Source organism: Syngnathus floridae, chromosome 5, assembly GCF_059516105.1.
Source record: "Syngnathus floridae isolate MCC-2025c chromosome 5, RoL_Sflo_1.0, whole genome shotgun sequence".
In the NCBI taxonomy this organism is placed as follows: domain Eukaryota; kingdom Metazoa; phylum Chordata; class Actinopteri; order Syngnathiformes; family Syngnathidae; genus Syngnathus; species Syngnathus floridae.
The window spans coordinates 16,705,989-16,724,068 of record NC_142417.1 but is presented as its reverse complement, the minus strand read 5'-3'; the positions used below and the strand labels follow the sequence as shown (position 1 = coordinate 16,724,068).

At 42.2% G+C, this 18,080-nt stretch overlaps 1 protein-coding gene across 3 annotated transcripts in view; it reads right to left on the bottom strand.

The window, feature by feature from the left end:
• The window catches only part of zfr (zinc finger RNA binding protein), a 92,598-nt gene that overhangs the window by 71,010 nt on the left and 3,508 nt on the right, over positions 1 to 18,080 (bottom strand). For all 3 annotated transcript variants that reach the window (XR_015858606.1, XM_088376171.1, XM_088376172.1), the window contains exons 3-5: positions 12,870 to 13,149; positions 9,607 to 9,748; positions 9,008 to 9,226 (exon numbers count right to left, since the gene is read on the bottom strand). Coding sequence is in view for 2 of the 3 variants with exons in the window: in XM_088376171.1 (XP_088232297.1) it covers positions 9,008 to 9,226; positions 9,607 to 9,748; positions 12,870 to 13,149 (641 nt within the window). In the remaining variant the exon portion in view is untranslated. The remainder of the gene's footprint in view (positions 1 to 9,007; positions 9,227 to 9,606; positions 9,749 to 12,869; positions 13,150 to 18,080) is intronic.

The following is an 18,080-nucleotide window of genomic DNA, read 5'->3' as shown; positions in this document are numbered from 1 at the left end:
TAGTTGATCACTTCACATGCTTTTATATCTTTATCTTGAACATATTCAAAACATAAAAAATAGAGAAAACATCAAATAAAGCAATTAACACTTTAAAGCACCATATCCAAGTCCACTGTCTGCTGGATGTACACTTGCTCCATTTTTGCTCCTCTTATATTTATTATTATTTATTATTATTTGCTTATTTATCATTTATTCAACACTCTTATTTATTCATTGTTTGTGCCTTCTTGGGTTTTTTTGTGTTGCTTGTATGCATATGTGTACTATCTCACCGAGGGATAGTGGGAACGTAATTTCAATCTCTTTGTGTGTCTTGGTATGTGAAAAAAAAAAAAAAAAAAAAAAAAATCGACAATAAAGCAGACTTTTACTTTGATAAAACAACCAAATAAACAAAACAAAAAACTACATCTGAAAAAAATTATGTTTTCAGACGAAACTGGATGAGGGCGCTCTAAATTTCACCGTTGGCCGTGACTCATCAACTGGGTGGGCTTAAGAAAAATGGCACCAAAAAGAAACTCATATTTTGCAGGTCACAAACTTCAAGTTGTAAAATATAAAGCTGAAAACAGTAATCGAGTAGCAGAAAGAAAGTTTGGAGAACCATGATGTACCATGGGTTTACTATTTCAAGTGACGTCAGTGGCACGGCGCGGCGGTTGTTTACATAAAGGACAAACATGCCTACGTAAGGACTACCGGCATCATTAGCGGTGATCATTTCTAAGTGACACGGAGGACAAAGAGTTTGAAGGAATTAAGGATTTGGAGTGACATAGAAGGTTTGAAAAACTATTATGGCTTTTACGCACACCCGGTCCTACTCTACTGAGTCGGGGGACGGCACTCGGCCGAGTGGCTGTCCGCGAACGGTGCATGGGGCTCTGACATGGCCATTACGCACGCCCGGTCCTATGCCATGGAGCTCTCGTGTCTGGAAGTCCTCGCCGCCACACGCTTTGAAGTTTGTTTTGTTTAGTAAAGAGCCGTTTACCAAACCCACGTCTATCCTTGTACTTTGTTAACGCTACAATATAGTTATATACTAGATCTGTGGAATAAAGACGAGGCTGACCTAAGGGCGCACGCCTGGCGATGTTGACAAAGGACGAGGAATTTGATGGATGGATTTAATGGATTTAAAGTGCACAGATGATTTGATAATATTATTGCTTATATTAGTTATTTGAAATATAGTTTATCTATCGTTATATGACGCCCTCAGCCGCACGCACCCATTGTTGACAAAGAACGATCGATGGATTTGATGAATTGGAGTGACACCGATGATTTTATGAACGTGTTATTCATGTAATCGTTTTCTTTAATAACTCTATATGTTACGCCAGGCCCATTCTCAGCTCTTTGTTTGTGTTTGTCACGTTAGCATACCTATCATTTAGCCTGTTGCTATCGTATCGAACGATCGATGGATTTAATGAATTGGAGTGACACCGATGGTTTTATAAACATGTTACTGATGTAATAGTTGTCCTAAATCACTCTATATGTTACGTCAGGCCCATTCTGAGCTCATCGTTTGTGTTTGTCACGTTAGCATACCTATCGTTTAGCCTGTTGCTATCGTATCGAACGATCGATGGATTTAATGAATTGGAGTGACACTGATGGTTTTATAAACATGTTATTCATGTAATAGTTGTCCTAAATCACTCTATATGTTACGTCAGGCCCGTTCTCAGCTCTTTGTTTGTGTTTGTCATGTTAGCATACCTATCGTTTAGCCTGTTGTTGCTATCGTATCGAACGATCGATGGATTTAATGAATTGGAGTGACACAGATGGTTTTATAAACATGTTATTTATGTAATAGTTGTCTTTGATAACTCTATATGTTACGTCAGGCCCGTTCTCAGCTCTTTGTTTGTGTTTGTCACGTTAGCATACCTATCGTTTAGCCTGTTGTTGCTATCGTTTAGCCTGTTGTTGCTTGTTCATGACTGTTTTTGGTGTGGGATTTTGTCGAATAAATTGCCCCCCAAAATGCGACTTATACTCCGGAGCGACTTATATGTATATGTTTTTTTTCACTTTTTGGGGCATTTTATGGCTGGTGCGATTTATACTCCGCAGCGACTTATAGTCCGGAAAATCCGGTATCCGACTCAAATTATATTCTTTAAACACAGCAACCTGTGTGCCACAAACCAGGCACACGGCTTTACCTTTCAGTTCTGTAAAGAAATACTTGGCAGTCCATGTCTTGTTGAAAACACAGCACTCGTCAACTTTTCCTTTCTTTGCGTCAGCACACATTTTGAGGGCAGCATTACTTCGCGCTGTTCACCTACGCACAGCTCACATGCACGCACGCTACACGGAAGTGCGACGCCTTTCAAAATAAAAGCAGCACAGCTGTATTGCATGTAAGACACAGATTTTTAAAAAAAATTTTTATTAAGTTGTAATGAAATGTAATTTATGATTGCGGGCCAGACAGAGACGCACAAAGGGCCAGATATGGCCCGCGGGCCGTAATTTGCCCGGGTTTGATCTAGGAGACCCTCAATGTCTGAGCCCAACATCAAGGCACTGTTTTTCCTGTGCTTTAATCTAAAAGTGCAGTGTGCTCTTCAGTCAGACAGTGAGCATGATGATGATATGCTGTTTATAGGGGTACATGCCTTACACTGACTTGAATTTTCCTTCGAAAAACTGTCAAATGATAGTTATGAGTGATTTCACTTATGTCAGCATTTAGGATTGCTTAACTTAACATTTTTGTGCTGTAATGTTTACAGTTTCCACAAGTGGCTAGTTACACTTACCTTTGGCACTTTTTCTTTGAGCCTTGGTCACATACACTGTATTTTTCGGACTAAAAGTCGCTCGGAGTACAAGTCGCATCAGCCATAAAATGCACCATAAAGGGGAAAAAACCAGATACAAGTCACACCGGGGTTTAAGTCGCATTTTGGGGGAAATTTATTTGACAAAATCCAACACCAAGATTAGACATCAACCAGCAACTACAGGCTAAACGATAGGGTATGCTAACGTGACATAAACGAGGAGCTGAGAACGGGCCTGACGTAACATTAACAGTGATTCAAATAACTATAACATAAGGAACACGTTTATCACACCATCTGTGTCACTCTAAATCATTAAATCCATCGATCGAATTTGTCGTCCTGCAGGAAATGGGGTCAAAATACTAAAAGTCCTGCCTAGCTACAAAAACAGATATGCTCACACCTCATTGAATAAAGTACATAAGCAGACACGTATATTCACATCTTAAATAAATAAAAGAAACATTTTAAGCATATAATTATACCTACACACCAAATCAATAAAGAAGACATAACTAGACATTTTTGATAAGTGGTGATGAGAAAGGTTTTTATAACTTTATGATCTGATATATTTCTGAGCACTTTGAAATAACAAATGACTTTTGATATATTGCCTGAATAGCTTAATGACCCTTAAGGAACTGTGTAATGCATGCCTGATGTTTTTTCTCTGAATCATGGACACGACCAGAGTCGTCTTGACCGTTCAGTACTTGATTGTATCTTATGTTTTGACTAATGCTAGACGCCAGTTTTTGATTACTACTGAACACACTGCACAGAGGGAAATAGTTTGCCTAACAAAGAAAAGATACGGTTGGAAGCATGATTAAACTAAGAATAACCAAAGACATGATGTATCAAAAGAACAGCAATAGATTAATGATGTCACAGCCAAAAGCTAACATAATTTCGTACAAAATGACAAAATTAAAAGAATCCAGCAGTACGACAGTGTATGTCTAAGATTGGAGAAGAATGTTCACAGGAAGGTCACGTGGAGATAAAACCAGCAGGTGCCAGAAGGAGCCACCCAAAGACTCGGCCAAAGATGATCGCCAAGGCCGAAAGACGGGATGGAAGACAACAGCCCCCCTCCACACACACACACCAACAGCCCCCCACCTCCACACCGAATCGCCCATAATCAGCACCACTCCCATGCAAGCAGACTCCGCTTCGAACTTGCCCCACCCCGAAGACTCATCGCCCATCAATCCCGGCCCACAATGTGCTACTGAATATAAAACTGATCTAACAACCTTGGACTTTGCCTTTTCTGAATGGAGACTTTCCGCTCTTGAAGGGCCCAGCGCTGTATTGCACTTTCCTGAAAACAGAGCTTTTTGAACAAAAATTGTGATTGAACTCAACCAATCTGTCTAAGTCTAATTTCTGCTTCAGTGTCTTTGCATTTTCCTAAATCTGAAGAAATCAAACGAGCACGCAGTGAGTAAATTGGATAACAGGTGATTGGCAAAGGCTTTTGCCGTGAGGCGCAGATAACGCGCTCCCTAAATTGTGGACAGAATCCAGCAGTCCTTTGAGTAAACAACGCCCCGTGAGCGCCGCGCTGCTAACGTCTGACTCGTCGTCAGTTGCAGTTCAAATTATTCCATAGGCCCATATGACTAGATATAAACTACCGTAACTTCCGGTGTATAAACCATGACTTTTTTCCAAAATTTTGAACCCTGCGGCTTATAGTCAGGTGCGGCTTATATAGGATTTTTTTCGTGATTTTTGTGATGACTTTATCACTTTTACTCTTGACACTATTATATACAGTAAAAGCTACAAAACAAACTGACAAATAACTCGTTTTCAAATCAGATGAGTAAAAACTGGTCAAATATTTTTTAAAAAGATATTATTAAAAGTGAAGACAATTTGCAATTCTAGTAATGACACACGACTTTTATGCACAATTTGTCTTCGCGGGCCACATAGAATGATGCGGCAGGCCGTATCTGGCCCCCGGGCCTTGAGTTTGACACCTGTGCTCTAAACCCTTTCTCTTACTCTGCCATGTGACTCAGAGATTACACAAAGCACTGGCGCTGTTTGGACCATCTGCATTGTATTAAAACCCAATCAATCAGCATTTAAATTCAATTCTTCTGACATTTTGCTCACCAAAAACAAGTTGTAATGAATGTGAAGTTTTTACTTTGAACCCTGAGGCTTAAATGGCGGCGCGGCGTACTTATGGATTTTTACGGCCTCCGGCCTCCAGGGGGCGCTCTAGCATGAAGCAAGAGTAAGACAGACGAAGAAGAGATGATGCGCCGAAGAAGACGTGCTAGTTTGTGTTTTGAACATTTCGCGCAGAACACGATCAAGATGGACATTACTGAAAGGAAGCTTTTATACACAAACCATCATTATGGGGGACAAAAGAAATGCATATGATGCCGCTTTTAAGCTAAAGGCAGTCGATGTTGATGACATTGTGTTGCGTCACCCTTTTCTTTATTTCGTGGTCCCGTCTACTCTGGAGCTGCAAGGCCTCCAGGGGGCGCTCTAGCAGGAAGCAAGAGTGAGACAGACGAAGAAGAGATAATGCGCCGAAGAAGACGTGCAAGTTTGTGTTTACAACATTTCGCGCATCACGCAGAATGCGATCAAGACGGACATTACTGAAAGGAAGCTTTTATAATTTAGCGCTTCGTGCATGAATAAGATTAGTATGAACAGACCCACATCATGGAAAATGCTAGAAGAAATGGATAAAAACAACGACGAAAGAGAGTGGCGAAGGATATCTAACTCTATTCCAATCGGAAATCGAAGAGGAAGACTTCGACGGTTTCAGTGCACAGGAGGAAGATGAAGACGATGAAGCTCTTTTTTTTACTTTTTTTACTTTTACTTTAACCAGCCCTGTTAGTGCTGTGCTACCGTGTTGCTGCTGTGTTACCGCCGCGTCTCAGTGACTTTTACCGGTATGTTTTATTTAATCAAACCCTATTAGTGCTGTGTTACTTCCGTGTTGCTGCGGTATTACTGCCGCGTCACAGGCAGTGTTTGGATAGAAATGTTAAGGTATGTTATTAAAACTTTAAAAGAGCTTTCTGTGTCCAATATTTCTTTGTTAATAACTCGCGTGCACACTTCCGTGTTGCTGCGGTACTACTGCTGCGTCATAGGCAATGTTTAGAAAGACATGTTAAAGTATGTTATTAAAACTTTAAAAAGGCTTTCTTTGTAAAAAACTCATGTGCACGTGCGGCTTAAAGTCCGGTGCGGCTTATGTAAAAAAAGCTTATGCACCGCTGACGTAAGCCTCGTCATCAGTTGCGGCTCCAATTATTCCACAGATCCACGTATCTATTACAGTCACTCCCCGTATGCCGCCGATTGCGGCAGGGATTCCCCGTATGCTGCCGATTGCGGCGCGGACTCTCCGAATGCCGCCGATTGCGGCTGGGACTCCCGGGGAGTACAATATAGTTATATACTATATAACTATATTGTAGCGTTACCAAAGTACCAGGCAAGACGTGGGTTTGGTAACCGGCTCTTTATTTCACAAAACAAGAGCTCAACATATGAGCCAACACAGCAAGCGATGGTGATCGCTATTCTCCTGACTCCGGAAGTCAGTGAATGGAACTCATTGTCAGTGAGGCTCCAATTATTCCACAGCCATGCGTTTTGAAGTGAAAATAACATGTCAAGTGATCAACTATACAAGTAAGTAAGTAATGTGTTAATGATCAAGTAAAAATTTGTGAATAATTACACATATAAATCGCTCCAGAGTATAAATCGCCTCCCCACCCAAACTATGAAAAAAAAACGCAACTTAGTCCGAAAAATACGGTAGTTTAATACAATGTTTTTCAATTACCGTATTTGCCGGTGTATTGGTCGACCTTTTTCGATCCAAAATCGACCGAAAAAAATCGACCTCGACTTATACACCGAGTCATAAAATTTAACTTCGTATTCATCGCTTCAAATGTGATGGTAACCAAGGCCGTTTCTCATGCATCTCATTGTGCGTTGCACTTAGAAAATTTGAACCGGGCGGCGTGCGCGAGTGCGCGGCCCGCTGGAAGTCGAATGAGGCGCCGCAACCACCTCCGCGGTGCTTATAAACAGCCGATCCGCTCGGCGGGGGCTATTTTCGGCCACTTGGCTCGTGCGCACGGCCTCCCGGATGTGCCGGGCGGGTGCGCGAGCTCGCCGGCCGCTGGAAGTCGAATGAGGCGCCGCAACCACCTCCGCGGTGCTTATAAACAGCCGATCCGCTCGGCGGGGGCTATTTTCGGCCACTTGGCTCGTGCGCACGGCCTCCCGGATGTGCCGGGCGGGTGCGCGAGCTCGCCGACCGCTGGAAGTCGAATGAGGCGCCGCAACCACCTCCGCGGTGCTTATAAACAGCCGATCCGCTCGGCGGGGGCTATTTTCGGCCACTTGGCTCGTGCGCACGGCCTCCCGGATGTGCCGGGCGGGTGCGCGAGCTCGCCGGCCGCTGGAAGTCCAATGAGGCGCCGCGATCTCCTCCGCGGTGCTTATAAAGTGCCGATCCGCTCGGCTTGGAGCTATTTCCGGCCTCCCGTTGGTGCCGGGCGGCGTGCGCGAGCTCGCCGGCCGCGATCTCCTCCGCGGTGCTTATAAACAGCCGCATGCGCACGGCCTCCCGGAATTTGAACACATTTCGTCAATAAATTTCGCATATTGAATTTTGAAGTTTAATATAATGCAACAATTGAGCTCGACTTATACAAAGGATATATCATAAAATCGTAAATTTCCGTCGAATTTTAGGGGGTCGACTTATACACCGAGTCGACCTGTACACCGGCAAATACGGTAACTTATTTTCAGTTGTATGCAGTATGTTTACAATATCTATGTCACGTATTCTCCCTCAAAAGATTTGCACTTCATAAAGTAATCCAAATAAATCTGCCCAAAACAGACAAATAGATTATGAATGTTGACTATTTGATGAACAATTTTGCAGGGTGTTTTAAAGTTAAAGTCCCAATGATCGTCACACACACATCTGGGTGTGGTGAAATTTGTCCTCTGCATTTGGTTTTGCAAAAAAAAAATTCTCAGGAAAGAATTCCTACTTCATTATTAATTTGCATAATAACTAGTCATTCTAGGACAACCTTTAAACCACGGAATCAAGAAATGCTCTTCGCAGAATCAGGACCGTTCTCCACGGAATCAACACTTTCTCTGCAGATTCCTGCGGTGACAAACAATTTTCCTATTGTTTGCTACCTAAATCCTGAAGTCTGCTGAATAACAACTTTGCAGCTGCCACTGAATTTTTAGAATCGATTTGTGTAAATTCTTATTTTGCATTGAAGATGTTACAAAATGTAATAATTTACACCAATTATTGTAGATAATTCTTTTTCTGATTTTAAAAAGCAACTTAACAAGGACCAATGCCGCATGAGAGGGATTGATATACTCACCAATCTTTTCGAAACTGATTCACTTACTGGTTTGGCCATTGTTTTTCCGGGGTAAAGCAGATGTTTACAAATGTTTTATTTTGTTAAAACAACATAATCACTCTACTTTCATGAAGGATTACATAAATTAGAAAGAATTACTGCTGAGAGTGATTTGGACAATTTTAGGTTAAATAATAACTAATTGATTATCCGACTTAATATACTGTAGTTGATTAATTTGATAATCAATTGGTTGTCAATTACATCCACTAATTTTTCTACCTCTAAAAATTACAATGAAGATAATACTTCAGTTCTTAAGCATCGAAACCTTGGATACGACATTGTAACTTGTTACTCTTGGTAAACTAACCTTGCGGTTGAGCCATAGATCACGAGAAAGGGGTTGTTGGGCATGATGCAATAAGTCGATTCCCAGACAGCTAATACAAGATTTACAAGGCAATTTAACTTCACACCTGATAAATGAGCAGGCACTCCAAAGACCCAAACATTTGTACTGTATATAAGCAACTACTTTATGTGTCTACTTTTAGGATAACGTGGGATTTTAAAAATTTTGTAGACACTTGCACAAGATCTACAAAGCTGTTATGTCACCGTTAGGCATGAGATCCATTTGCTACCATTAGCTAGCAGCTCTCGTGTTTTGATGTGACAAAATCCCCACTATTGACTCAGTATGTTGTGGCGTGCAAACCACAGCCATACTTTGCAGAGATGTACACTTACCAGAGTAGGTGACAGCATTTGTGCTGTACGTTGGACTCTGAGAATATGATGGGACCACAGAGGCGGCAGCAGCCACGGGCTGGACAGTGGAGGTCACAGGGTAGATGGAGAAAGAGGATGTTGCAGGACTGGGCGCAGCTGGCTTTATTACCGTCACCTGGCGAGTTTGCTGGGTCTGGGTGTATGATGTTACCCCCTGACTATACCCTGGTTTTGGGGCTGGTGAACAGAAAAGTAGATATAGGCGTGATTATCATGAAAATTGAAAAATTTAACAATAACAGTATTTAGTTTTTTTTAAGGCCTGGGGCAATATTACTAATGTTTCGGCTGCTTACTGTTTTACAACTGACACATTTTCTGATGTAATACAAAAAAATAATTGTCTTTGGTTCTGTAATAAAATCTCATCCAAAATTATATAATTCACTTTCATTTACATCATACAATCGTTGACGTCAGTTATGAGCTCGAAAACTGAATCAGTGTCCAATAGCAGTATAAAATATGGTGGGATAACAGTGATGTGGAGTTGAACAGTTAAATGAAATTATGTTAACCCACAGACAGTTGAAAATGAATTAGATTCAAGAAAGCACCTGTTTGATAGTAGGACTCTGCGACAGTAGGTTGTGGCTGAGCAGCAGCCGCAACCACTGCAGTTGCAGTTGGCTGTTGGTAGTACTGCTTGCTGTCATATGCCACAGCAGAGGCTGTGGACCGGCCATAGGAGTAAGAGTCCTGAAAATACAACACTCGTACAGTCATACCTTTCTACACTCCTTCAGTTGATATCTCTGCTGTTGGAACCAGCATGCATGTGATCTGAATTATTTTCCAACAATATTAAACAATTAAATTTTTTCTACCTATGTTGTACTGTTGAATATTTTTATAATTATTATATTTTCATTTTATTTAATACTAATTTGTGAATGCCAAGTAAAATATTGTTTGTACTCTATGGATCTTTCGGTCTGAGTGCACGCTGGCTGGTCTTGCTGCCGCTACTCACCGGCTTTTTACCGTTTTACTGTGTTTACTATTACTGATTGCTATTGTTTGAATTTGTTTTTAACTCTTTGTAAAGTGACTTTGAGTGACCTGAAAGGCGCTTCAAAATTAAATATTATTATTATTATTATTCAATACAAAGTAATTTCTAGTTTCTTCAGTTTTCAGTGCAAACAAATACTTGAAAAGGGTATGAAGGTATGAAGTACTACCGAAATGATAATAAGGAAAACATGAAAATTATTAAGGTTTTTTCATTTTCCACAAGGGGGCAATTTGTGTATTTTGGGTCCAGCATACCCCCCAAACGCAATATAGATTATAGAGTATAAACTAGTTCCCATGTTATTTTACATTTTCGACCTTTGTTTTACTGTTGAGTAATTTTATAATTATTTTTCATCTTAATGAATCTAATTTGCTTTGTTATTTACTTTGTATGGCGGCTCGGTGGAGCACTGGTTAGCACGACCACCTCACAGTTAGGAGGGTGCGGGTTCGATTCCACCTCCGGCCCTCACTGTGTTGAGTTTGCATGTTCTACCTGGGCCCGCGTGGGTTTTCTCCGGGCACTCCGGTTTCCTCCCACATCCCCAAAACAGGCCAACTGAGCACTCCAAATTGTCCCTAAGTGTGAGTGCGAGTGTGAATGGTTGTTCGTGTCTGTGTCCCCTGCGATTAGCGGGCAACCAGTTCAGGGTGTCCCCCACCTACTGCCCGATGACTGCTGGGATAGGCTCCAGCATGCCTGCAACCCCCGTGATAATGATAATGGATGGATGTATTTACTTTGTATGTTAATAAAATGTTGTAGTAATTTCTAGTACCTTCAGTTTTCAGTGCAGATGCTATAAAAGGGGCAATTTGGAAGAAAAAAAAAAAAACTAGATAATCGAGATCAAATGCTGTGGAAAATAAATTGTGATAATATTTTTTGCCAGATCGCCCAGCCCTACTGCAGGGGGTGATACTGACCACCCTGTGTAGCGCTGCACATTTGCCCACGGACCCCACCTGTTTACCTCTCAACGCCGTCGTGAATGCTGCTTGAACATTTCATGGGATTTTCCGAGAATTACGCATCAGAAGCAAAACACCTAGATGTCGCAAGTGTACTTTATCAAAATTGAACAAACATCACTAATTTCACTAACATCACTAACAAACATCAAACATCACTAATTTTGTTCTTCTTATTCTGTAATGGAGACCCAGTTAGAGACACACACTTCAGTCTTACTGTACAGTATGCTTAGTTACACACGACATACAGCAGGGGTGTCAAACTCATTTCTTTCGCGGGCCGCATTGTAGTCATAGCTTCTTTCGGAGGGCTATTATGACTGTCAACCCAAATAAATGTATGAGCACCTCATACATTCTGCCTGCTCTGCCTTCAACACCATTGTGCCGCAGCGACTCATCTCCAAACTCGACGAGCTGGGCCTCAGTACCTCCCTCTGCAACTGGCTACTGGACTACCTCTGTCGGAGGCCTCAGGTGGTGCGTGTTGGCGACAAAATCTCCGCCAGCATCACGCTGAGCACGGGGGCCCCCCAGGGCTGCGTGCTCAGTCCATTGCTCTTCACCCTGCTGACGCATGACTGCTCTGCGACCTACAGCGACAACCGCATAGTGAAGTTTGCTGACGACACGACTCTGGTGGGTCTCATCACGAAGGGCGACGAGACTCGGTACAGGTCGGAATTTGACCTTCTGACCACGTGGTGCAGGGACAACAACCTCCTGCTGAACGTCAACAAGACCAAGGCAATCATTGTTGACTTCCGGAAGGGTCACACAACACACCTGCCGCTGATCATCGACGGTGCTGTGGTGGAGAGGGTGAGCTGCACCAAGTTCCTGGGGGTGCACATCAGTGAGGACCTCTCCTGGTCCGCAAACACCTCGTCACTGGCAAAGAAAGCTCAGCGCCGCCTGTACTTCCTACGGAAGCTCAGGCGTGCATGTGCTCCTCAGGCAGTCCTGTCTACATTCTACCGTGGCACCATTGAGAGCGTCCTCACCAGTTGCATCGCTGTCTGGGGTGGTAACTGCACTGAACAGAACTTGAAGGCCCTGCAGCGCATAGTGAATACGGCTAGTAAGATTATTGGTGCTTCGCTCCCCTCCCTGAAGGACATTTACACCTCCCATCTCGCCCGCAAGGCAACCTCGATTGCCAGTGATGTGAGTCACCCGGCTCACTCTTTGTTTGACCTTCTGCCCTCTGGGAAGAGGTACAGGAGCCTGCGCTCCCGCACCACCAGACTCGCCAACAGCTTCTTTCTCCAGGCTGTTAGGGCCCTGAACTCGCTACCCCCTTCTGCGTAGCGTGCGGCACTGTTGCGCTATTTTCGGGAATGTCTGCTGTACGCGCACTTGCTCCTTTTTTTTCTGCTCCTCTTATTTATTTATTTATTGTTGTGTTATTTATTCATTATTTATTCAGCACGCTTTTGTTGTACTTGTTTACTTGTTTGTCTGTTGTGAGCCATGTCTTGTCACCGTGGGATAGGGGGGAACGAAATTTCGGTTTCTTTGTGTGTCTCTGGCATGTGGAGAAATTGACAATAAAGCTGACTTTGACTTTGATATTATATACAGTAAAAGCTACAAAACAAACTGACAAATAACTCGTTTTCAAATCAGATGAGTAAAAACTGGTCAAATATTTTTAAAAAAAGATATTAAAAGTGAAGACAATTTGCAATTCTAGTAATGACACGAATTTGATGCACAATTTGTCTTCGCGGGCCACATAGAATGATGTGGCGGGCCGTATCTGGCCCCCAGGCCTTGAGTTTGACACCTGTGACATACAGGATCATAAAATCAAGTTGTGTACCTGGTAGTTTTGTGAGGTGACTGGTGGTGGTGGTGGCGGAACTTCAGGCTGCCGCTGAGTGTAGCCATAGTCAGCTGTAGCATGGGTTGGCTGGTATCCCCCGTATGCTGCAGCAGTCGCAGCAGCCACTGCGACGGGTGCAGGCCGAGCAACAGCTACGGTCGCTGCTGTTGGAGCATAGGCTGCTGCCACAGTGTGAGCTGCCACAGGTGCCTGATGAACTGTATAACTGGCCACCGTTGTGGGGTGGGTGTATGCTACCCCAGCAGCTGGCTGCTGACTAGAAGAATATAAAACAGAGGAATTTTTAATTAGTTGTGTGTTTTGCATCATAAACATTCATTTGATTATTTTTTTCAGATTTAAAAGTTTAAACTAAATGTACAATGATCCAAAACACTAATATAATTTCAAATTCACAGACTCAACTTATGATTTGACCCAAAAAATATAATAATAATTATATAATAATATAATAATATATAATAATTATATATATATATATATATATATATATATATATATATATATATATGCTGAATATATGCTGAATATATGCTGACTTGTCAAGCAATAAGAACTACCGTAATTTCCGGTGTATAAGCCGCACCGGTGTATAAGCCGCACCAGCTAAAATTCTGGGATATTTTAGTTTTTTTCTTACACAAGCCGCACCGGACTATAAGCCGCACGTGCACACGAGATTTTTACAAAGAAAGACAGTACACAGAAAGCCTTTTAGAAGTTTGAATAAGATGCTTTAACATGTCTTTCTAAACATTGCCTGTGACGCAGCAGTAGTACTGCAGCAACACGGAAGTGTGCACGCGAGTTATTAAAGAAATACTGGACACAGAAAGCTTTTTTAAAGTTTTAATAACATACCTTAACATTTCTTTCCAAACACTGCCTGTGACGCGGCAGTAATACCGCAGCAACACGGAAGTAACACAGCACTAATAGGGTTTGATTAAATAAAACATACCGGTAAAAGTCACTGAGACGCGGCGGTAACACAGCAGCAACACGGTAGCACAGCACTAACAGGGCTGGTTAAAGTAAAAGTAAAAAAAAGAGCTTCATCGTCTTCATCTTCCTCCTGTGCACTGAAACCGTCGAAGTCTTCCTCTTCGATTTCCGATTGGAATAGAGTTAGATATCCTTCGCCACTCTCTTTCGTCGTTGTTTTTATCCATTTCTTCTAGCATTTTCCATGATGAGGGTCTGTTCATGCTAATCTTATTCATGCACGAAGCGCTAAATTACATTAAACTAGCGTGCAACTAGACGGGACCACGAAATAAAGAAAAGGGTGCCGCAACACAATGTCATCAACATCGACTGCCTTTAGCTTAAAAGCGGCATCATATGCATTTCTTTTGTCCCCCATAATGACGGTTTGCGTATAAAAGCTTCCTTTCAGTAATGTCCGTCTTGATCACGTTCTGCGCGATGCGCGAAATGTTGTAAACACAAACTAGCACGTCTTCTTCGGCGCATTATCTCTTCTTCGCCTGTCTCGCTCTTGCTTCCTGCTAGAGCGCCCCCTGGAGGCCGGAGGCCGGAAAAATCCATAAGTACGCCGCGCCGCCATTTAAGCCTCAGGGTTCAAAGTAACCTTCTGAATAAAATGCATTAAAAGTTCACATTCATTACAACTTGTTTTTGGTGAGCAAAATGTCAGAAGAATTGAATTTAAATGCTGATTGATTGGGTTTTAATACAATGCAGATGGTCCAAACAGCGCCACTGCTTTGTGTAATCTCTGAGTGTCAAACTCAAGGCCCGGGGGCCAGATACAGCCCGCCACATCATTCTATGTGGCTCGCAAAGACAAATTGTGCATCAAATTTGTGTGTCATTACTAGAATTGCAAAATGTCTTCATAATATCTTATTTAAAAATATTTGACCAGTTTTTACTCATCTGATTTGAAAACGAATTATTTGTCAGTTTGTTTTGTAGCTTTTACTGTATATAATAGTGTTAAGAGTAAAAGTGACAAAGTCATCACAAAAATCACGAAAAAAATCTTATATAAGCCGCACCTGACTATAGTTTTTTTTTGTTTGTTTTTTTAGCTTGAGCTCTTTTGTAGTCATACACTAGAGCAAAAATATACACGTATGAAAACTCATATGGTCCACCAACTTCATGGGAGAATTTTAGTACCTCCATGAAATACTTGTGATCTTGTGGCGCTTAAGAGCATTACATAAAGAGCACAAAGTGTGCAGGAATCCACAAGTAAGTGAGTTATTTAGTGTATTATGTATCGCTGTCAACTGAGCATAACATCACTGCACCTCCATCACTGTTTGGTTTGGATTGGCCACCAAACACAACAAGCACAGACAGCAACGGAAATTAGATCTGCGTAAAAGATAATCGGGACCAACCTCCCATCTATCCAAGACTTGTATCTGTCCAGGACCAGGAAACGTGCAAGTAACATCTCTGCAGACCCTTCTCACCCAGGTCACAGTCTGTTCAAACGACTCCCCTCCGGACAGGCGTTACAGAACACTGTACGCCAAAACCAGCAGACACAGACACAGCTTCTTCCCCCAGGCTGTCGCTCTGATGAACTCAGACCACTCATAGAGACTCAGAGACATCACTGTGCAATAACATCCTGCTCTCGCCACTTCAATGTTGTTAGTTGCCTGAATGTTGTCAGTCACTTAAATGTCGTACAGAGGCTGAGATCAACCAGAGTCAAATTCCCTGTTTGGCATGCACAAACTTGGTCAATAAAGCTGATTATGATCAAGATGACAACCAATCACGGCTCACCAGTTTTCTGGAACTGAGTCGTGAAACTGGCAACTCTGACGTCATTTTCAGTCGATAACAAGTGGCAAAATGGCTGCCCCCTGCGATTGGACAATCATGGGTGAATTTTGCTGTTTAACTCATATTCCATAAACGCTACATTAATCATAATGCTGCATTTAGACTAGTGTGGGTACATACAACATACGATTGTCAAGAAATGTTTGGGGTTGACTCAATTGACTTCATGTGGCTTATTTCTACAGCCAAGCTTCAAGCTGTCACATCTGTACCAAATAGCAATACCAGTACCGTACCATGAATTTTAGGGTGTTTTCACACTTGGTCCCTTTCAGCCCTCTAAACGAACTCAGATCGATGACTCAGCATTTCTGGTGCATATATGGGTGTTTTCACACCTGGACCCTTTTAAAAGAACCAAAGTCAGGCCTCTTTAAGTGGACCAAAAAGTGGACCAAGAGGAAACAAACCCAGTTCTTTTTGTGTTCACATTGTGAGTGTATTTCAAAGAGGACCGAGTTCTCTTTCTGTTTTTGTGCCTGGAGTCACGTGTCCAATCTACGGCAAGACAAGGAGGTTACAATCCAGTGCGAAAGGCGAAGTGAACCCAGTGCGCTTTGTGTTCACAATGCACAGATTAGGTGAACCGTACCGTTGACTTTTTAGCGAACCGTACTGAGACCACCTCCTGAGGTGAGGTGGTCTCAGTACGGTTCGTTTTAAAGGGGTCTGAGTACAGTTGGCGCGTTCACATATGCACAAAAAATGCTGAGTCATCGATCTGAGTTCGTTTAGAGGGCTGAAAGGGACCAAGTGTGAAAACACCCTATGAACACGCCAACCGTGCTCAGACCCCTTTAAAACGAACCGTACTGAGAGGTGGTCTCAGTACGGTTCAGTGGTCTCAGTACGGTTCGCTAAAAAGTCAACGGTACGGTTCACCTCATCTGTACATTGTGAACCTCCTTGGCTTGCCGTAGATTGGTCACTTGACTGCAGGCACAAAAACAAAACTGTAGAGAACAGAGAATCCAAAGTATGGCAGCAGCAAGTCGTGGTCGTGACCGTGGTTCTAATAGTAAACGTAGAGAAGCATGTGCCGTTCAAAGTTCTGCCACGGCACCTGGACACGGCATAGTTTGAGGAGAAGACGAAACGGAATGTCTTTTGGAAATTTGGAACGACAACAGCATTAAATCACAACTATCTACGACCCACCGTAATGCGACAGTATTTCAAGAATTTTCTGAGAGAATGAAAGCAGTCGGTTTTGATAGAACTTCTATACAATGCAGAATAAAAGTGAAAAAACTAAAGTATTTAGCTACTCGAGATAAAATGCAGTGCAGAATGCAGTGCAGTGGAAGTGTGAGAGCTCTAGAGGACCTAGTGTGAACAGAAAGAGGACTGAGGCCCCATCAAGGCTGAACTGAACCAGAAAGAGAACTCGGTCCTCTTTGAAATACCGTAATTGCCGGACTATAAGCCGCGACTTTTTTCCAAAATTTTGGACCCTGCGGCTTATAGTCAGGTGCGGCTTATATAAGATTTTTTTCGTGATTTTTGTGAGGACTTGATCACTTTTACTCTTAACACTATTATATACAGTAAAAGCTACAAAACAAACTGACAAATAACTCGTTTTCAAATCAGACGAGTAAAAACTGGTCAAATATTTCTAAAAAAAGCTATTATTAAAAGTGAAGACAATTTGCAATTCTAGTAATGACACACGAATTTGATGCACAATTTGTCTTCGCGGGCCACATAGAATGATGTGGTGGGCCGTATCTGGCCCCCGGGTCTTGAGTTTGACACCTGTGCTCTAAACCCTTTCTCTTACTCTGCCATATCACTCAGAGATTACACAAAGCAGTGGCGCTGTTTGGACAATCTGCATTGTAATTGTACTAAGTTCATCTTGTTTTTCCTTTTTTTAATCACTTCACTGGTTTCTTTTAAATCAAACAAGTTGTTTGATAATAACTTGTTTGATATAAAAGAAACCAGTGAAGTAATCTGCATTGTATTAAAACCCAATCAATCAGCATTTAAATTCAATTCTTCTGACATTTTGCTCACCAAAAACAGGTTGTAATGAATGTGAACTTTTAATGCATTTTATTCAGAAGGTTACTTTGAACCTTAAACGGCGGCGCGGCGTACTTATGGATTTTTACGGCCTCCGGCCTCCAGGAGGCGCTCTAGCAAGAAGCAAGAGCGAGACAGGCGAAGAAGAGATAATGCGTCGAAGAAGACGCGCTAGTTTTTGTTTACATTTCGCGCATCACGCGATCAAGACGGACATTACTGAAAGGAAGCCTTTATACACAAACCGTCATCATGGGGGACAAAATAAATGCATATGATGCAGCTTTTAAGCCAAAGGCAGTCGATGTTGATGACATTATCTTG